Source organism: Uranotaenia lowii, chromosome 2 (genome assembly GCF_029784155.1).
Source record: "Uranotaenia lowii strain MFRU-FL chromosome 2, ASM2978415v1, whole genome shotgun sequence".
NCBI classification, from domain to species: domain Eukaryota; kingdom Metazoa; phylum Arthropoda; class Insecta; order Diptera; family Culicidae; genus Uranotaenia; species Uranotaenia lowii.
Genome location: NC_073692.1, coordinates 47574448 through 47596798, shown reverse-complemented (window position 1 = coordinate 47596798; position 22351 = coordinate 47574448). Strand labels below are relative to the sequence as shown.

The 22351-nt window shown below is 37.2% G+C and overlaps 2 protein-coding genes and 1 pseudogene across 2 annotated transcripts; all 3 read left to right on the top strand.

Moving 5' to 3' along the window:
• The first annotated feature begins 3819 nt into the window (after positions 1-3819).
• LOC129749317 (signal peptidase complex subunit 3-like) lies at positions 3820-4686 on the top strand (annotated as a pseudogene).
• A 4373-nt stretch (positions 4687-9059) lies between these two features.
• LOC129741356 (uncharacterized) lies at positions 9060-11585 on the top strand. Its single transcript, XM_055733080.1, has one exon. The coding sequence runs from the start codon at positions 9060-9062 to the stop codon at positions 11583-11585; it is 2526 nt and encodes an 841-aa protein (XP_055589055.1).
• Positions 11586-11855: 270 nt separating this feature from the next.
• On the top strand, positions 11856-14204 carry LOC129741355 (uncharacterized). The gene has a single exon (XM_055733079.1). The coding sequence runs from the start codon at positions 11856-11858 to the stop codon at positions 14202-14204; it is 2349 nt and encodes a 782-aa protein (XP_055589054.1).
• The last annotated feature ends 8147 nt before the right edge of the window (positions 14205-22351 follow it).

Here is a 22351-nt window from a genome sequence, read left to right as displayed (position 1 = left end):
CGAAGCAGGAAGGATTGGGTTGATGATTAATACGTCAAAGACGAAGAACATGCTGGCCTGCGGATCCGAGGCCGACCGAACCCGCTTGTCCAGTAATAACAAGGTCACGATCGACGGCGACGAGCTGGAGATAGTCGAAGACTTTGTCTATCTCGGCTCACTGGTGACCGCAGACAATGACACCAGCCGTGAGATCCGGAGGCGAATTATCAGCGGAAGTCGTGCCTACTATGGACTCCACAAGCAACTGCGGTCGAGAAGACTTAGCCCTCGCACGAAGTGTAACCTGTATATGACGCTTATTAGACCGGTTGTTCTCTACGGGCACGAGACATGGATATTGCTCGAGGAGGACCTGCGTACACTCGGGGTATTCGAGCGACGAGTGTTAAGAACCATCTTTGGCGGCGCACAGGAGAACGGAGTGTGGAGGCGAAGGATGTACCACGAGCTCGCGCTACTCTACGGCGAACCCAGTATCCAGAAGGTGGTGAAAGCTGGCCGGATACGCTGGGCGGGACATGTTGCGCGAATGCCGGACGACTGTCCTGCAAAACAGGTGTTCGCTACGAATCCGGTAGGAACAAGACGAGCGGGGGTGCAACGAGCGAGGTGGTTAGACCAAGTGGAGCGTGATCTGGCGAACGTGGGGTGCCCGAGGAATTGGAGAACGGTTGCCATGGACCGAGTGAATTTTAGGAATTATGTTCGTCAAGTTATGTCGTGAGACGGAATACTATGTAAATAAAATAATAACGAGGCTACCGAAATGGGTTTTAACTTTTGGCAACAATTGCGTTGTTATGCAACGATCGAGTCGAAATTTATACACGGGAGTTCGGACGGTCAATTGATTTCTGATTTCAATATTTGTATAAAGCAAAAAAAGGGGGTAATTAATACTACTGTTAAATTTGTTTTTGCAATCACTGTTAAATTTTTTACAATAATTAGGTAAGTTTGTGTCGCATAGGGACGGAAATTCATGTACGGGGTTTTTTTTTTGAAAGGTCAATTGATTCCTGATTTCAAATTTAGTAGCAGACGCAGAAAAAGTGATCGTTCAACAATTTTACAATTAGATATTGCGTAACAATTAATTCGGAAGTGCATCTGGAAAATGCTTGGCAATTGACATTCATACAAACTGTTCATGACATATTCCAAGTTGAAAGCGAAACGGAGTTCGTATGGGATCAGCTAGTAATTCAATATAATAAAGGTTCTCCAATAAAAGATAATTCGTACTTTGACCGTAAGTATTCAAGAAGACAAAACGGACCAAAAAGTGAAAAAATGTTCTAAATTCTGTTTGGGATTGAATGATTGATTTAATGCGTGAGGAAAAAAGATCAGATCCGCAGCTCCAATCATCAGTTCTAATGTGGAGGAAAATGGCTGAGATGCGATTCGAAAAGTGTTTAAATATTGATGGAAAAGCTGTTTAAATGTGGTAGGAAAATTGCTTCAATGCGGAATTGCTATGCGAAACTGTTTAAAAGTTCATCATTTGCTTAAATGCGGAAAGAAAATGGCTTAACTGCGGGAACACAATTATTTGGGTATAAAGCAAAATCGCTTCATGCGGGCTTTTGACCGTTGAGAAAAATTAAATGATCACCCAGTGAAAACTGAGAAGAAAATGATGTCTGCTCACAATGTGTGATAGTATTGGTGTAGAAAGTGACGGACCATACATTTAGCACTGGGCGAAATCAGAATGAAAAGTGACAGCGGAAAGATTCTTAAAGAAAGTTGGAAAGAAACATTATTTTAAGATGATTTCAAGAGTGAGTGTCGTTTTACCGGATTTGATACGAAATGCAAACAGAAAGTTATGTTTTAAGCTGTTTCCTTAAAGGTGTGTTTTCGTTTTGTTTTCAGAAATGATTATTTCACTGGGAATGCATATGCAGCCGTTTGACTATGCCTCGCACACTGACGACGCGGGCATCGAATGGCAGAAATGGATACGATCGTTCGAAACAATGATCCGGGCAAGTCGAATCGAGGATGAAGATTGGAAAAAGGATTTATTACTGCACTACGCAGGACCTAATGTTCAGCAGCTTTTCGATACACTACCTGAGGTGCCAGGAACTGGAATGCGGGGTCCGTTGTTGAATATTGAACACTACACACCAAACATGACCAGCTATGAAGAGGCTAAAATTAAATTGAACGCGTTCTTCCTTCCAAAAGAAAATTCTACGTACGAACGGCATTTACTACGACAGATGAAGCAGCGAACTGGCGAAAGCATCGACTTTTTCACCATCAGACTGCGAGTTCAGGCTGAACGTTGCGGTTTCGATGACAAGAGGGAAGAAAATATAAAGGACCAGATTATACAGAACTGTCAGTCTGCCGTGCTACGACATGACCTCCTTAAGCGAGGAGATCCAAGTCTCGAGGAGATATTAAGTGTTGCTAAAATATTTGAAACGGTAGCACAGCAGGAAAAGTCGTTTGTCGGTGTAGCTGACCCGAAACCGAATGGCTCCGAAGTAAACAGGATCGAGGTGAAATCGTACGAAAAAAGAACGAAATTCAGTGCCCTGAGGCAACCTGAGTGTCATCGTTGTGGTTATTTTGCCAAAGATGACCAATGCCCAGCAAAAGGACAGCAGTGTAAAAAGTGCGGCGGAAAAGATCATTTTTGGCAGAAGTGTCATAGCAAACAACCGATATTTGGGAAGAAAAAGTGGGATGGTAACCCGAAATTCAAGCGTCTTTATGCTACTTTTTCTTCAAATCGTAAAAATGATGAATCAAATGTCGTTAAGCACATCGCTGATAAGCAGGAGGAGTACATTTTCCATTTGACAACGTCCGAAGGTAACGGAGAAATAAACTGCGAAATAGGTGGAGTGAAAATTTCTGCCGTTATCGATTCCGGATCTAAGTATAACCTGATGAGTCAAAAGAACTGGGAGCAACTGAAGGAGCAGAAGGTGATCGTATCGAAACAACAGCGAGAAGCATCGGTGACCTTTAAAGCTTACGGAGGACAATCTTTGGAGTTGGTTGGTGTCTTTACGGCTTCTCTTAAAATAGGAAATGCAACTAAGTCGGTTGATTTTTACGTTGTAAAAGGAGACGGAAAAGTGTTGATTGGCCGAGACACAGCTACGGCGATGGACGTTTTGAAGATTGGGATTCCTTTTAATGAAGTGGAAGCTGATGTTAAATGCGAGAAACTTGGAACAATAAATGACATCTTTGTGGATATACCGATAAAACCTGACGCAGTTCCTGTAGTGCAACCATATCGGCGCATACCGGTTGCTTTAGAAAAGATGGTCGATAAGAAGCTGAACGAGTTTCTCGAGCAGGGTGTCATCTAGGCGTAGCTCCGAAAGCTGGCGGCGATGACGTCCGCATATGTGTCGTTATGCGACACGCTGATGAGGCTGTGTAAAAGGAAAATTACCCACTCCCAACTTTCGAAAATTTTCCACCGCATTTGACAGAAGCGAAGGTTTTCTCCCGTCCGGACGTGAAAAAAGCTTTTCATCAAGTAGGTTAGGCTCAATGAGGTACACGTTTACTAAGGTGGCGCAAAGGAACGCACACAATTGCACGTCGGAGAGAAAAAAGAAAAATATACATAAACAAGCCCTGCGTCGCGACGTGTTGTTGTAAAGGAGCTTCATTTATCCTAGGCAAAATGCGTCGCGAGAAGGGTCGGTAGTGACGTAATTTCTGTAATGGTAACTATGTTTACGAAGAAAAAACTTGACTTCTATTTTTGTAACGTTTCTTTCTCATCACCTCTCTTTCCACCACATTGGGTTAGGGCAGGTACTATCGGCTTCTGAGAAATTTTGGGGACAAAACACTAGCGCCAAAATAATATTGACGAATAAGGCTTTAACCATTAATTCGAAAATTTTAACAGCATGCTTTGGAGTTTTTGTTTACACCACATCGATGAAAGCTTCATGATTCATTTTTTCGTGTGGGAGTGATTCGATGAAATCTGTCAGCAACGTTCCGGACTTCAGCGCTTCTGGGGAAAAGAATTGTCTGGACTTCCTGATGTTCGATCTCAATAGATAGTTCAACTGGAGTGTGAAGCAGCTATTCTTGTATCTGACGGCCGAATACCAGACGGAACAGAACGAGGTCAATCAGGTCCTGTGGGACAAAATCATCCTGCGAGGCAAAAACGCTTTGCAGGACTTCAAGAACATGATCACCGAAAACTACTTCTGGGACGATGGCAATGGTTTGAAGTGAGTTTCGAACTTTTAAAAGATTTATGGTTTTCAATCTGAAAATTTGATTTTGTTTTTCAGGGGCCAACAGAACGAGACGACGACCCTTTCCGGGAACATCATTCTAAATGCAGGACTGCTTCCGAATGTTCATGCCGTCGCTGCTCTAAATAACCTCAAAAATGATAACAAAAGAGCTACAAGAACTTATCGGTGATTATAAAAAAGCTCAAAGAAAAACGAATCGATACTAAAATAAGCTACCAAAGGATTTGTTTTCCGCCGAACTGCAGCTTTCCCATTTATTCCATTCTAATAAATTTGATTTTTGTTTGCAAATTTGAGCTGCCTAGCTCAACATGATCAATCATCAATGAAAATCCATCTGCAGGAACATCTGCTTTAAATGATCCCTGGAACCGTATGCACTACTTCCTTAGTTCTTCAATTATGTATGTTCAGTTGAAACGAGAAAATTTTCGAAATAAAACGAAATTTGAAATTATTTGATTTTAATTTTCTCCAGAATCTGCCCTATTGACAAACTCAGTGTTCACCGATGCCTTGCTTGAACGGACAGCCGAAAGAAATCTATTCCATCCAACGAACCGGGCAAAAAGAGAAAAAACCTGAGCCAAAGTTTCTTTTCACAAAACTCTTGTTTGGGTAAAGTAACGTTTATTTTTTTTAAATGTTTAGGTACGTAGTTTTGTTGGTCGCATGAAAAACTTGCTCGTTTTTCAACTTGCATGCAAGTTTCAAGCTTGAAGACTTTTTCGCTGAGTGGCAGCACCGTAAACAAACGTATCGATGTCCCAGGCTACTTACTCGAAAATCTATGCAGCCGGGTATCTTGATAGAATATAATATCTTTGGTTAGGGTTAGGCTTTGTGTTCGATACGCCCTGAACTGAGATATTTGAAGAGTTGAGAAAAAATCATTTATGATCAAGTTGATTCTTTGATGACAATAAATATGAGCTGGTTATCAGAAGTTTTCATGGTGTTTGTCTTTAAGGTTGAAATATCGGGAAGGTCGTGTGATATAACCACATTTATCATACGGAAGGGCTGGTATAGATATACCTGTCAAATGTTTGGAATAAACTGTATGCCTGAGCTATTTCAAAAGACAATGGGACAAGTCGTAAGTGATTACGGAAGGTGCTTGGTTTTTATCGACCATATAATCGTTTATTGTTCCGACCAGGAAGAACACGATATAAGGTTAAAAAAGGTTCTGCAAAGACTATGTGAGTGGAATGTAGTTCTGAATGAAACCAAATGCATTTATGGTGTTTCTGAAATTAGAATCTTAACATAAGAACTTAAGAACGCATTACAGACTACATGCTGGAGTTTTTTTCCGGCCCTAAGTCAAAGCCGTGCGCAAGGATGATCCGGCTACAGTCGTATAAAGCAACAGTTATTTATCGACCAGGAAAATCCAATATTGCGGGCTCATGATCTAGATTGGCTATAATAGATACCACAAATGGGAAAACTTTGACGATTACCCAGATCAATATGTAGCCTGGGTAGTTTCAAACGCTCTACCAGTAGCTTTGAAAATTTCGGAAATCGAACAAGTTTCAGAAGCACTATCAAGTCTGTTCGTATAGGAATGGAACACGGTGACTGGACTGATGATGCCACACCGTTTAAGCTTTTTTCAAGGAGTTGAGCTTTGTGGACAAGATATTGCTTCGAGGTACTAGAATAGTGATGCCAGATATTTTGCGAACATGTACCCTTGACTTAGCCCATGAAGGCCACCTCGGAATGACAATAATGAAGCAGAGAATGAGAGCAAAAGTATGGTGGTCAAAATGGATATGCATGTAGAGCGTTACGTGAAAAGCTGTCGGGATGTACATATGTTAGTTGTGGCTCCACCAAGACCAGAACCGATGAAAAGATGGGAACTTCCCGCTGGCCCTTGGTAACATGTGGCCATTGATGTCCTTGGTCCGCTACCGTCTGGACATTAATTGTTTGTAGTAGTCGACCATTTCAGCCGTTACATAGAAGTAGATGTGATGACGAAGACTGATACCACTGAAACTGTCATGCGACTGAATGTTATCTTTTCCCGTTTTGGCCTCCCTTTCTCCATTACTGCTGACAATAATGGTCCACAATTTTGCAGCGATGAATTTCGCAGTTTTTGTGACACATACAACATCAAATTCATGAGCACGACCCCCTACTGGCCCCTGCAAAATGGTGAGATCGAGTGCCAAAACAGATCTCTTTTGAAGAGACTTATGATCAGCCAAGCAACAAATGCAGATTGGGTTGATGAATTGCATAAGTATTTGCTAATGTATCGCTCGTCTCCGCACTCAACCACAAAAAGAATTCCGTCGGAAATGCTTCTTGGCTATAGCATACGTGACCGGCTTCCCTCGATTTTCCAGACAAAATACCAGGACGCAGACTAAGAAACTGTAGATCGAGACAAGACTGTCAAGGAAATAGGAAAGCAATTTGCGGACAAACGACGCAATGCTAAACCAAGTCCCATTTTCGAAGACGACACAGTTTTGATCAAGAAAATCTCGATAAACTGGCTTCAAACTTGGATCAAAAAACTTACAAGGTCCTCAAAAGGAAATGCGGAGACGTTATAGGGTCAGCGGAAGAATCAGGTATCGCAGACATATTTCTCATTTACGCAACGCAGCTTCAACTTCCAGCCATATTCCAAAGCAGGATTCACCAACGCCCAGGACTCCAAGTGATTCAACAGGCAACGAGGACTACGGACATTCGTGTAATACGAGCGGGAAAAAATCAGCCGTGTCAAAGCGAGGCATCCGGAATACCTAGCGGAATACTACAGCTACAAAAGATGATTAATTGATTAAACGCCCTTTTGTGATGTTCGTTCACGTTTCATATTAATGAAATAGCGGACATGTCTCAAAATGGCTGTTTGAGGAACATTATGGAACATCAAGTCCACAGAAGACGCTCTATTTCTAACTTTTATTCTAAGTGGATGTGATTGACATGTCACAAAAAAGGCTATTTGAGGAACATTTCGTAACTTTCATGCTCGAGAAAATTCGGTACCAAATCCATTTGGAACCTTTGTTCAGTGAAATTCAAACTTCGGAGGCACGCGTTTAAGTTGATATGGGACTTCTAGTTGCTTGGGTTACAAGAAAAATACAGTAATATTAATTTTAAAATTATTTTGCGTGTATTGCGTGTACCACTTAGCTCAACACTTCAAAAAGATTTTAATTGAAAGAAATAAGTTATAATGCTTCAAACAAACAAAATGTATTCATAAAAATCTCTAGCAATACTGTCAGTTCAAATTTTCCCATAGTTAGGGTAAAAATGTATGTATGGGAAATTTTTTATGATCGTATTTTGAAAACTGACCATACACATTCTGTAGTTTCCCCCAAAAACATACCTAAGCAAAATTTTAGCTCTATCGGACTTGATTTAGGGGTAGTTAAAAGCGCTAAAAGTTTTGACCCTCAAAAAACCACCAAAGAAGAGACCATTGGAAATAGAAAACATCAAAATTTTTGAATTTGATGCCAAATGTCTTAGAAATGCATAAAACGTCGAGATCTGGTGTTTTCGCCAAAAATCGACTTTCTGGGAATTTTTGTTTTCGAGATTACACCAGATTTCGATGATTTATGCATTTTCAAGACATATGGCGTCAACTTCAAAATTTCGATTTTTACGATTTGAAATCTTTTGGTGATTTTTGAGGGTTAAGATTCGAAATTTTGAGCGCTTTGAGGCCCCCCTCCTCAGTCCTCAAGTTGGATTGAGTTGAAATTTTGCCCAAGTCAATTTTCTGGGCCAATTTATAAAATGTTACCCATTTGACTGTCAGCTCTTTTCTAGCTTTTTCTTCTGATATCTTTTCACATGCATACAGAAGTGTTCACGTGATCAACTTAATACCGAAATCCCCACGAGCATCAAAATTTGCCATGAGCAGTAGACTGAGTCGATTTGGGAACATTTTCGAATTTCTCAAACCCTGGGGTCTCAAAACCTTCGTTTTGGTCCAAAACTCATCCATGATTTTTTGCAGATTTTTCAAGTAATGTTTACATGAGTAAATTTGGACTTTTATAAATTTTTCAAAGGAAATTTTCCGCTGAACAACTTTGTCGAAGACCGTAAATTCGTATCTTATTAGACAAAAAAGTTATCAGCTGTTATACAGGGGTATGTCTTTTGGCGTTGATAAACAATAAATTCAATTGACACCACTGCTTGTGCCCCGCGAAGTATTGCATGAAAAGTAGTCATGCTGTTACGGCCACGATTCCCTCTGGCTGCTCAAGGAGGGTTCGAGATACGAAACTTCGTGTCAAACTCTACGATCGTTCTAAATGAAATCGGCGAAGTTAATGCTCCTCTTTCGAAGGATTTCGGTCTGCTGACGTCAGAAAAGGCTCTGTCGGTGTTGGGTATTCGGTGGTTACCTAAACTTGACATTTTTACTTTTACGTTAAATCTCCCGCAACTGGACACTAGACTACTAAATGGTATGAACAGCTTTAAAGCTAGAAAATTTATTAATTTTAGATAGGTTTTATCAATGGCTTTCAATTCACTTACAATTTAGTGCCTTAGTTTCCAATAATATAGTATAATCAAATAATCCTTCAGAAGTTAGAAGAAATGTACCTGGAGAAAAAGCATAAAATTTTAAGTGCGCAAATCGACGAAGCAGGCAGCCGAAGAAGCGGTATAAGCAGTTTTCCACCCACACGAACCAAAGAATGGGTAGAAAGTCTGCCATCCATTAGCGGTGACGAAAACCAAGAACCGGTGCTCAAAAAAAATCCACCGATGAACTCAACGAGCCTTAACAAACCACCTGGAAGAAAACCAGAGTTCGACATTTCGGAACTTCATCCGGTTAGTAGTGGCCAAGAGGTTGCTACTCCGATGCCTCATCAGCAAGATCGAGAAGACCAAACTCCGCCAAGGAGACGAACACATACTGAAGCCCAGCTCGTGGCTCGTCAATACCTACCGAAGGACTTACCTCCCTTCACGGGTAGCCCAGAAGAATGGCCCGTGTTTTATAGTAGCTACGAGATCGGAAATAAGGAATGTGGATTTTCCAATGTGGAAAATCTCCTTCGGTTACAACGCAGCTTAAGTGGTGATGCTTTAGAAGCAGTACGAAGCAGTCTTCTAGTACCGGACATGGTTCCACATTTGATGGAAACTCTGCGCATGCTTTACGGCAGACCGGAAACGCTGATCAGCTCTCTTCTGGTCAAAATACGGAACACTCCAGCCCCAAGGGAGGGTAAGTTGGAAACGGTAATTTCCTACGGGTTGGCGATTCAAAATTATTGCAGTCACCTAGTGGCAGCAGGACTTGAAGCACATCTGTCGAATCAAACATTGCTTCAAGAGTTTGTCGAGAAGCTTCCATCAGACATCAAGTATAAGTGGGCAGAATATATTGAAGCAGCTCCGGTAGTCGACCTGGGGTTGTTTGGAAAGTTCATTTCCGGAGTAATTCGCAAAGCAAGTGCAGTCACCGTCTACACAGCACCAGGAACTAACTATAAGTCTTCGAAAGCAGAAGAAAATAGGTCGCGAGGAGCTGGAGCAAAACCAAAGAATTGTGCTCATCATAGCGACTACCGGTCAGGAGAAGGACCAAGTGAAGTTACAATGACACAGCGCAGCGGAAGGGTTTGCTCGGTCTGCAATGAAGGAAATCACTGGGCAGATAAGTGCGATAAGTTTAACAATATTTCGGTTGACGAACGCTTGAAGATGGTTCGCATCTATGGCTTGTGTAGAAGCTGTTTAAAGGCTCATTCTCCGTGGCCATGCCGCCGTCCAAAGGAATGCACATACGAAGGATGCCGCATACGTCATCACCCTTTACTCCACTTTCCCTCGCCTCAAAGTCCACAAAGTCAACCATCTCTCCCGCCTCCAAGTCCACAAAACCACCACAGGGTTAACTGTTCTGTTATCTATCGCATTCTTCCAGTTACCATATACAATCAATCTAAATCAGTTGATACCTTTGCTCTGTTCGACGAAGCTTCGGAAGTGACGATGATAGAGACAAGTCTGGCGCAGAAACTGGAGTTGAAAGGCTTTCCAGACCCTTTACATCTGAAGTGGACTGGAAATGTAACCCGTGTTGAAGACAATTCCCAGACAGTTCAAGTGGGAATATCGGAGAAGGGGAAAGGCATGAAGTACGTCCTGAAGAATGCACGAACCGTCGATGCCTTGGAGCTTCCCGTCCAATCGATTGATACAAAAAAACTGGTCGCAAACTACCAACATCTAAAGGGGTTGCCTATTCAAGATTATAGCTTTGCCCGACCACAGATCTTGATTGGGCTCGAAAATGTTCATTTAGCAACTCCACTCAAGGTGCGTGAAGGGTTTCAGGGCCACCCCATCGCAACGAAAACACGGCTAGGGTGGTGCTTATACGGAGGTGTTGTTGATTCTATCGAAAAGAGATCCCATCATGTACTACATAGTTGTTCTATCAAAGAAGACCGTTTTCTTCATGATTTGGTGAAAGATTACATCATGGTAGATAACTTGGGGGTAGTAGGAAATATACCAACACTAGAGTCCCGAGAGGATAAACAAGCCCGTGAAATTTTAGAATCTACAAGTCGACGTATCCCCGGAGGATTCGAAACCGGGTTGTTGTGGAAGAACGCGAATGCTGCCTTCCCTGATGGTTTTCCAATGGCGGTCAAGCGTCTTCAATGTTTTGAGAAAAGGATCTATAAAAATCCTGAACTTGTACGCAAAGTGAAGGCACAAATCGAAGATTACTTGGTGAAAGGCTACGCCCACAAAACAACGGCTTCAGAAATCGAGTCGGCAAACCCCAACAAAACTTGGTACTTGCCCCTAGGGTGTGTTTCAAATCCCAAAAAACCTGAAAAGCTAAGATTAATTTGGGATGCATCAGCCCAAGTAAAAGACGTCTCATTCAACTCGATGATACTTAAGGGACCGGACCTCCTAACACCACTACCGTCCGTTCTTTACAGGTTTCGAGCCAGAAGAATCGCTATATGTGGCGACGTGAAAGAGATGTTTCACCAAATCAAAATACGAAAAGAAGATAGATCAGCACAACGTTTCCTCTGGAGAGACAACCCCTCAGATCCACCTTGCATCTACACAATGGACGTGGCAACGTTTGGGTCAGCCTGCTCGCCATGCTCGGCTCAGTTTATTAAAAACCTCAACGCCGAAGAATTTAAACACCTGTTCCCAATGGCTACTGAAGCTATTATTCATGGAACCTACGTGGACGACTTCCTAGATAGCAGAAATACTGAAGAAGAAATCATCCGGCTGGTTTAAGAGGTTAAATATGTACATTCTCAAGGAGGGTTCGAGATACGAAACTTCGTGTCAAACTCTACGATCGTTCTAAATGAAATCGGCGAAGTTAATGCTCCTCTTTCGAAGGATTTCGGTCTGCTGACGTCAGAAAAGGCTCTGTCGGTGTTGGGTATTCGGTGGTTACCTAAACTTGACATTTTTACTTTTACGTTAAATCTCCCGCAACTGGACACTAGACTACTAAATGGTATGCTTCGCCCAACAAAACGCCAAGTGCTTAGTACAGTGATGAGTCTGTATGACCCACTCGGAATGCTCGCCGCCTTTGTGGTTCATGGGAAAATTATTATACAGACCCTATGGAAGACCGGGTGCAAGTGGGATGAACCAATCGATGATAGCACGTTTGCTAATTGGAAGCGCTGGACCAACTTATTTTCTCGTCTTGGTGAAGTTCGAATCTCTCGACCCTATTTCGGACAAGGTTCACCTGAAACTTGTCAGCCAATACAAATGCACACCTTCGTTGATGCCAGCGAAGAAGCGTATGCTTGTGTTATCTATTTTCGCTATTTCGATCGCGGTTTTCCGCGCTGTACTTTGGTAGGCGCTAAATCAAAGGTAGCTCCAGTAAAACCACTCTCGATTCCACGCCTCGAACTACTAGCTGCTGTTCTAGGAACACGAATGGCAAACTACATTCAAGAAAACCACCAAATATCGATCTCCCAGAGATTTTACTGGACCGATTCCTCAACTGTGCTTCACTGGATACATGCTGATGCTCGAAAATATCATTCCTACATCGCTTGTAGAATCGGAGAGATTCTCACATCCACGAACTTGAACGAATGGCGATGGGTCTCATCTCGTGATAACGTTGCGGATGAAGCCACAAAATGGGGGCATGGCCCCTGTTTCGAAGAAAGTAGTAGATGGTTCCACGCTCCTGAGTTTTTGTGGGAGCTCGAATCAACTTGGCCAAATCAGAAATGGCAAGCCGTAAATGTGCAAGAAGAACTACGATCTAGCTGCTTTCATCATCAGACGAGTAAGGAAATGTTAGTGGATTATACACGGTTCAGCAAATGGGAACGCATACATCGTACAATAGCCTATGTCTTCAGAATTTGTACGCGGAAAGAAGACGACCAAGTCAGCCCTCTTGAATATTTGAAACAAGAGCATCTTAAGAAAGCAGAGCTGGAGTTAATCCGAATCATTCAGCGGGAAACCTTCCAAGATGAGATAACTGTGTTGCAGAAGTGCCGAAATGGCAAGCGTGCGGGGGCGGTGCCGATCGCTAGTCCGCTGTATAAATTGTCGGCGTATATCGACGAAGAAGAAATTGTTAGAATGGACAGTCGTATCGGCGCTGCCCCCAACCTGCCGATCGAAGCTAAGTGTCCGATTATTCTAGCAAAAAACCATCGTCTAACTTTTCTTCTTGTAGATTTCTACCACCGTCGGTATCTGCACCGTAACCACGAGACCGTTTTCAACGAACTACGACAGCAGTTCTACGTGCCTGGATTGCGAAAACTGATTCGCACCGTTACAGCTCGATGCCAGTGGTGCAAGGTGTACCACAAAAATCCAACTCAACCGAAGATGGGACCTCTTCCAAGAGCGCGTCTCGTCGCGTTCCAGCGACCGTTTACTTTCGTGGGTCTAGATTACTTCGGCCCGCTCTTCGTTAAAGTAAAACGCTCCCATGCGAAACGATGGATCGCACTTTTTACGTGCCTTACCACCCGAGCTGTGCACATGGAGGTCGCTCATAGTTTATCAACAACATCCTGTAAAATGTGCATTCGAAGATTTATCGCGCGACGAGGGGCCCCTGCTGAGATATACTCGGATAATGGTACAAATTTTCGAGGAGCAGCGAATGAACTTCGAGAGCAATTGCAGAACATCAATCAACGATGTGCCGAATCTTTTACGAACACGAATACTAAATGGGTTTTCAACCCTCCAGCGGCTCCGCATACTGGCGGAGTCTGGGAACGTCTTGTGCGCTCGGTAAAGACGGCTCTAGAATGCTTTCATGATGCGCCTAAGGTCCCCGACGACGAAACTCTCGAAACTATCATACTAGAGGCCGAAAATATTGTCAACAGTCGACCTCTAACGTATATACCTCTCGATTCGACTAATCAAGAGGCTCTCACTCCGAACCACTTCCTGTTGGGCTCATCAACGGGTGCCAAGATGCCCTCACAAGAACCAGTCAGTCCACTTGAAGGTCTACGCAATAGCTGGAACCTCGCCAGAACCATTTCTGACAGCTTCTGGAAGCGGTGGTTGAAAGAGTACCTTCCGACGATTGCCAGACGAACCAAGTGGTTTGAAAAAACCAAACCCCTCGAGCCAGGTGACTTAGTGTTCGTGGCCGACGAGAAAAGGCGCAATAGCTGGATTCGGGGCCAAATTGAAGAGGTTTACCCCGGAAAAGATGGGGAGGTTAGACAGGCAATGGTGCGCACGAATCACGGCCGTATTCGACGAGCTGCAGGGAATCTAGCAGTAATCGACGTCGTTGATGATGGTAAGACCGAACTAGAAGCTGTGACCTCGTCTTACGCTGGGGGGAATGTTACGGCCACGATTCCCTCTGGCTGCCCTAATAATTGAAACCTAAACAAATCATGGCACTGGAAGCCCGGCGAAGAAGGAGGAAAACGTCAACACCTATAAAAACAATATGGGATAGAATCTCGGGAAGCATGTGGATGGATTGTTAAACACGTTATATTATATCGGTTGAAGGATTATTTGATTATACTATATTATTGGAAACTAAGGCACTAAATTGTAAGTGAATTGAAAGCCATTGATAAAACCTATCTAAAATTAATAAATTTTCTAGCTTTAAAGCTGTTCATACTGCTACGGGAAAGTGTTTTTTGTCCGACCGAATCACATAACCTTGTCACGACGTCGAGCCGTGACACATGCAATACCTCGCAAGGCACACAACAGTGGTGTCTATTGAATTTATTGTTTATCAATGCTAAAAGACATACCCCTGTTGAACAGCTAATAACTTTTTTGTCTAATAAGATACGAATTTACGGTCTTCGACAAAGTTGTTCAGCGGAAAATTTCCTTGAGGAATTTAATAAATTGGCACAAAAACCACCAGCTGGCTCGGTTGCACAGAAGAAACAAAAATGATATTGATTTTTCAGTACAAAATATTCAATTTTCCCATACAAACCTAAAAGTCCAAATTTACTCATGTAAACGTTACTTAAAAAATCTGCAAAAAATCATGGATGAGTTTTGGACCAAAACGAAGCTTTTGAGACCCCAGGGTTTGAGAAATTCGAAAATGACCCCAAATCGACTCAGTCTAATGAGCAGCATTGCAGTGATTTGAAATTACATTGAAATGATATGAGATTCGTCATTTTACCACAAAGTAATTAAAGAAATGCATGAAAAAGTTCTCAAAAAAAAATTAATTAAAATTTTTTCCACCATAACGACCATCGATGATAATACCAATACAGTTGGAGCTTCAAAAACTGTCTGAATCGCAACATCGCTGATTCACCATAGCCAGCAGCATCATTTCGTAGTACAATATTGCTCAATGCAACCATTCAGAGGCTCGGCAACGAAAATGAACGTCGTAAAACAAAAAAAAAAGCGCCCCCAAAAAATGTCCCAACTGAGACCAGTGCACGGGTTTTGGAAATTGATTTTTTATGTTACGCTTCCAGAAATCGGCTTTTCATTTTGGGTTTTCGGTAGTTATTTTAAATTCCCGACTCGACTGCACGTGTGTCCAAAGTGCATACATTACTGGTTTGGCTTGGGTTTCTTTTTTCTCCATTTAGTTGTCAATCGAAATAGAATGGAGACAACAGAGAAAAAAAATGATAGAACAAATAGTGCGACTACAATCGGAAAGGCATTTTTCCAGCTTTCCACCAGCAAAACAAAATGCGTTGCCTTTTAATCAATATACCGATATGAGGGGAGGGGGCGAAAGCTGGAGTTTTGTAGCAACAAGGTTTTAAAAAAACAATTTTGCCAAAAGCTCTCCCGCTTTTTCGCTTTCAAATGGACCATATGACGGTTGATATTTCGGTGAATATATTTTATTTTGTGCTGCAAGAAATGGTGTCCATTTTGGGGACCGTTTTGGCCGGCAGACGATTCGATCGATTCCGGAACATTGAAATAACGTACCAGATTGGTTTGATCGCCAATTTTTTTTTTTGAATTTACGTGTACCTACCTGAATAGGTTTTGATATCGTGCCTCAAACAGCAACTCCGGCCAAGGACAATTAAGTGAATGGAAACTAGAGCTCAATGGAATGTTGAATTGATTTATTTTTAAATATTTTCATGATATTTGAAATTATTTACCACCAAATTTTGTTACAAAGATTTTACAGCAACAGTCATTCTCATTCTTGTAGTTTGGATGAAGTCAAATTTCTCAGACAAAATTTATCACTTTGTTGAAAAGGTGACTTACTGTCCCAGACATTTCAAATTCATATTTTCAGAATCAAAGAACGTTGCAAACATAAAATCGGGAAAGTACAACATGTTGCCCTCCGGTTTGTTAGATATTTTCCTCCGAAAAGCTCGCAAATTTTCAACTTTACGAATGTGGAAATGTTTACCGAAGATTCCAGGCAAAGGGAAAAGCTGGAACGAAATCTTTCCATCCATTCCAACTTTCGAATCCAAATGTTCTACTTCGAAAGTGCTACACCGATCTGGAGCTCCAAAATGTAAGTTGGTACCCTACTTGTTTGCCTAGTGCGCTGCTGCTGCCCTGAAATTCAGATGTATGTGAAATGGTTTTCTGCATTTCATTTCTTTCCATCCCCACCGCAATTTTTGTGTTTCTTTTCGGGTTGGCTCCTTTTTGCAAATGTTTTGATGCGAACGAACATGCACAACTTTTTCGCAGCTCAAGCACCGGAAAACTGCTGAGAGAACTCAGTCAGTGTCGAAAAGGTACAAGGCTTTAAAACATTTTAGCCGTGCATAATTTATTTCATAAATCTTTGGATTTTGTCTGGATGCCGGTTTTATCCCTGTATATATGTATGAGTTTCTGCCCTCATCGCTTTTTGGTGTAGGAATTTGGTGTCTGGATGCTGAAGGAGAAAGTTTACATCGGTTTCAATACCCTTTGCAACTTTTCTTTTCAATTTCTCAATTTAAAAATTCTCTGTATGATAAAACAAATAAGTAAAAAAATTGTCAAAATTGTCAAAATTGTCAAAATTGTCAAAATTGTCAAAACTGTCAAAATTGTCAAAAATGCCAAAATTGTCAAAATTGTCAAAACTGTCAAAATTGTCAGAACTGTCAAAATTGTCAAAATTGTCAAAATTGTCAAAAATGTCAACATTGTCAAAATTGTCAAAATTGTCAAAATTGTCAAAATTGTCAAAATTGTCAAAATTGTCAAAATTGTCAAAATTGTCAAAATTGTCAAAATTGTCAAAATTGTCAAAATTGTCAAAATTGTCAAAATTGTCAAAATTGTCAAAATTGTCAAAATTGTCAAAATTGTCAAAATTGTCAAAATTGTCAAAATTGTCAAAATTGTCAAAATTGTCAAAATTGTCAAAATTGTCAAAATTGTCAAAATTGTCAAAATTGTCAAAATTGTCAAAATTGTCAAAATTGTCAAAATTGTCAAAATTGTCAAAATTGTCAAAATTGTCAAAATTGTCAAAATTGTCAAAATTGTCAAAATTGTCAAAATTGTCAAAATTGTCAAAATTGTCAAAATTGTCAAAATTGTCAAAATTGTCAAAATTGTCAAAATTGTCAAAATTGTCAAAATTGTCAAAATTGTCAAAATTGTCAAAATTGTCAAAATTGTCAAAATTGTCAAAATTGTCAAAATTGTCAAAATTGTCAAAATTGTCAAAATTGTCAAAATTGTCAAAATTGTCAAAATTGTCAAAATTGTCAAAATTGTCAAAATTGTCAAAATTGTCAAAATTGTCAAAATTGTCAAAATTGTCAAAATTGTCAAAATTGTCAAAATTGTCAAAATTGTCAAAATTGTCAAAATTGTCAAAATTGTCAAAATTGTCAAAATTGTCAAAATTGTCAAAATTGTCAAAATTGTCAAAATTGTCAAAATTGTCAAAATTGTCAAAATTGTCAAAATTGTCAAAATTGTCAAAATTGTCAAAATTGTCAAAATTGTCAAAATTGTCAAAATTGTCAAAATTGTCAAAATTGTCAAAATTGTCAAAATTGTCAAAATTGTCAAAATTGTCAAAATTGTCAAAATTGTCAAAATTGTCAAAATTGTCAAAATTGTCAAAATTGTCAAAATTGTCAAAATTGTCAAAATTGTCAAAATTGTCAAAATTGTCCAAATTGTCAAAATTGTCAAAATTGTCAAAATTGTCAAAATTGTCAAAATTGTCAAAATTGTCAAAATTGTCAAAATTGTCAAAATTGTCAAAATTGTCAAAATTGTCAAAATTGTCAAAATTGTCAAAATTGTCAAAATTGTCAAAATTGTCAAAATTGTCAAAATTGTCAAAATTGTCAAAATTGTCAAAATTGTCAAAATTGTCAAAATTGTCAAAATTGTCAAAATTGTCAAAATTGTCAAAATTGTCAAAATTGTCAAAATTGTCAAAATTGTCAAAATTGTCAAAATTGTCAAAATTGTCAAAATTGTCAAAATTGTCAAAATTGTCAAAATTGTCAAAATTGTCAAAATGTCAAAATTGTCAAAATTGTCAAAATTGTCAAAATTGTCAAAATTGTCAAAATTGTCAAAATTGTCAAAATTGTCAAAATTGTCAAAATTGTCAAAATTGTTAAAATTGTCAAAATTGTCAAAATTGTCAAAATTGTCAAAATTGTCAAAATTGACAAAATTGTCAAAATTGTCAAAATTGTCAAAATTGTCAAAATTGTCAAAATTGTCAAAATTGTCAAAATTGTCAAAATTGTCAAAATTGTCAAAATTGTCAAAATTGTCAAAATTGTCAAAATTGTCAAAATTGTCAAAATTGTCAAAATTGTCAAAATTGTCAAAATTGTCAAAATTGTCAAAATTGTCAAAATTGTCAAAATTGTCAAAATTGTCAAAATTGTCAAAATTGTCAAAATTGTCAAAATTGTCAAAATTGTCAAGATTGTCAAAATTGTCAAAATTGTCAAAATTGTCAAAATTGTCAAAATTGTCAAAATTGTCAAAATTGTCAAAATTGTCAAAATTGTCAAAATTGTCAAAATTGTCAAAATTGTCAAAATTGTCAAAATTGTCAAAATTGTCAAAATTGTCAAAATTGTCAAAATTGTCAAAATTGTCAAAATTGTCAAAATTGTCAAAATTGTCAAAATTGTCAAAATTGTCAAAATTGTCAAAATTGTCAAAATTGTCAAAATTGTCAAAATTGTCAAAATTGTCAAAATTGTCAAAATTGTCAAAATTGTCAAAATTGTCAAAATTGTCAAAATTGTCAAAATTGTCAAAATTGTCAAAATTGTCAAAATTGTCAAAATTGTCAAAATTGTCAAAATTGTCAAAATTGTCAAAATTGTCAAAATTGTCAAAATTGTCAAAATTGTCAAAATTGTCAAAATTGTCAAAATTGTCAAAATTGTCAAAATTGTCAAAATTGTCAAAATTGTCAAAATTGTCAAAATTGTCAAAATTGTCAAAATTGTAAAAGTTGTAAAAATTGTAAAAATTGACCAAATTCACAAAATTGTCAAAATTTACAAAATTGACAAAATTGATAGAATTGACAAAATTGACAAAATGGACAAAATTGACAAAATTGACAAAATTGACAAAATTGACAAAATTGACAAAATTGACAAAATTGACAAAATTGACAAAATTGACTAAATTGACAAAATTGACAAAATTGACAAAATTGACAAAATTGTCAAAATTGACAAAATTGACAAAATTGACAAAATTGACAAAATTGACAAAATTGACAAAATTGACAAAATTGACAAAATTGACAAAATTGACAAAATTGACAAAATTGACAAAATTGACAAAATTGACAAAATTGACAAAATTGACAAAATTGACAAAATTGACAAAATTGATAAAATTGACAAAATTGACAAAATTGACAAAATTGACAAAATTGACAAAATTGACAAATTTGACAAAATTGACAAAATTGACAAAATTGACAAAATTGACAAAATTGACAAAATTGACAAAATTGACAAAATTGACAAAATTGACAAAATTGACAAAATTGACAAAATTGACAAACTTGACAAACTTGACAAAATTTACAAAATTGACAAAATTGTCAAAATTGACAAAATTGACAAAATTGACAAAATTGACAAAATTGACAAAATTGACAAAATTGACAAAATTGACAAAATTGACCAAATTGACAAAATTGACAAAATTGACAAAATTGACCAAATTGACAAAATTGACAAAATTGACAAAATTGACAAAATTGACAAAATTGACAAAATTGACAAAATTGACAAAATTGACAAAATTGACAAAATTGACAAAATTGACAAAATTGACAAAATTGACAAAATTGACAAAATTGTCAAAATTGACAAAATTGACAAAATTGACAAAATTGACAAAATTGACAAAATTGACAAAATTGACAAAATTGACAAAATTGACAAAATTGACAAAATTGACAAAATTGACAAAATTGACAAAATTGACAAAATTGACAAAATTGTCAAAATTGACAAAATTGACAAAATTGACAAAATTGACAAAATTGACAAAATTGACAAAATTGACAAAATTGACAAAATTGACAAAATTGACAAAATTGACAAAATTGATAAAATTGACAAAATTGACAAAATTGACAAAATTGACAAAATTGACAAAATTGACAAATTTGACAAAATTGACAAAATTGACAAAATTGACAAAATTGACAAAATTGACAAAATTGACAAAATTGACAAAATTGACAAAATTGACAAAATTGACAAAATTGACAAAATTGACAAAATTGACAAACTTGACAAACTTGACAAAATTTACAAAATTGACAAAATTGTCAAAATTGACAAAATTGACAAAATTGACAAAATTGACAAAATTGACAAAATTGACAAAATTGACAAAATTGACAAAATTGACAAAATTGACAAAATTGACAAAATTGACAAAATTGACAAAATTGACAAAATTGACAAAATTGACAAAATTGACAAAATTGACAAAATTGACAAAATTGACAAAATTGACAAAATTGACAAAATTGACAAAATTGACAAAATTGACAAAATTGACAAAATTGACAAAATTGACAAAATTGACAAAATTGACAAAATTGACAAAATTGACAAAATTGACAAAATTGACAAAATTGACAAAATTGACAAAATTGACAAAATTGACAAAATTGACAAAATTGACAAAATTGACAAAATTGACAAAATTGACAAAATTGACAAAATTGACAAAATTGACAAAATTGACAAAATTGACAAAATTGACAAAATTGACAAAATTGACAAAATTGACAAAATTGACAAAATTGACAAAATTGACAAAATTGACAAAATTGACAAAATTGACAAAATTGACAAAATTGACAAAATTGACAAAATTGACAAAATTGACAAAATTGACAAAATTGACAAAATTGACAAAATTGACAAAATTGACAAAATTGACAAAATTGACAAAATTGACAAAATTGACAAAATTGACAAAATTGACAAAATTGACAAAATTGACAAAATTGACAAAATTGACAAAATTGACAAAATTGACAAAATTGACAAAATTGACAAAATTGACAAAATTGACAAAATTGACTAAATTGACAAAATTGACAAAATTGACAAAATTGACAAAATTGACAAAATTGACAAAATTGACAAAATTGACAAAATTGACAAAAATTGACAAAATTGACGAAATTGACAAAATTGACAAAATTGACAAAATTGACAAAATTGACAAAATTGACAAAATTGACAAAATTGACAAAATTGACAAAATTGACAAAATTGACAAAATTGACAAAATTGACAAAATTGACAAAATTGACAAAATTGACAAAATTGACAAAATTGACAAAATTGACAAAATTGACAAAATTGACAAAATTGACAAAATTGACAAAATTGACAAAATTGACAAAATTGACAAAATTGACAAAATTGACAAAATTGACAAAATTGACAAAATTGACAAAATTGACAAAATTGACAAAATTGACAAAATTGACAAAATTGACAAAATTGACAAAATTGACAAAATTGACAAAATTGACAAAATTGACAAAATTGACAAAATTGACAAAATTGACAAAATTGACAAAATTGACAAAATTGACAAAATTGACAAAATTGTCAAAATTGACAAAATTGACAAAATTGACAAAATTGACAAAATTGACAAAATTGACAAAATTGACAAAATTGACAAAATTGACAAAATTGACAAAATTGACAAAATTGATAAAATTGACAAAATTGACAAAATTGACAAAATTGACAAAATTGACAAAATTGACAAATTTGACAAAATTGACAAAATTGACAAAATTGACAAAATTGACAAAATTGACAAAATTGACAAAATTGACAAAATTGACAAAATTGACAAAATTGACAAAATTGACAAAATTGACAAAATTGACAAACTTGACAAACTTGACAAAATTTACAAAATTGACAAAATTGTCAAAATTGACAAAATTGACAAAATTGACAAAATTGACAAAATTGACAAAATTGACAAAATTGACAAAATTGACAAAATTGACAAAATTGACAAAATTGACAAAATTGACA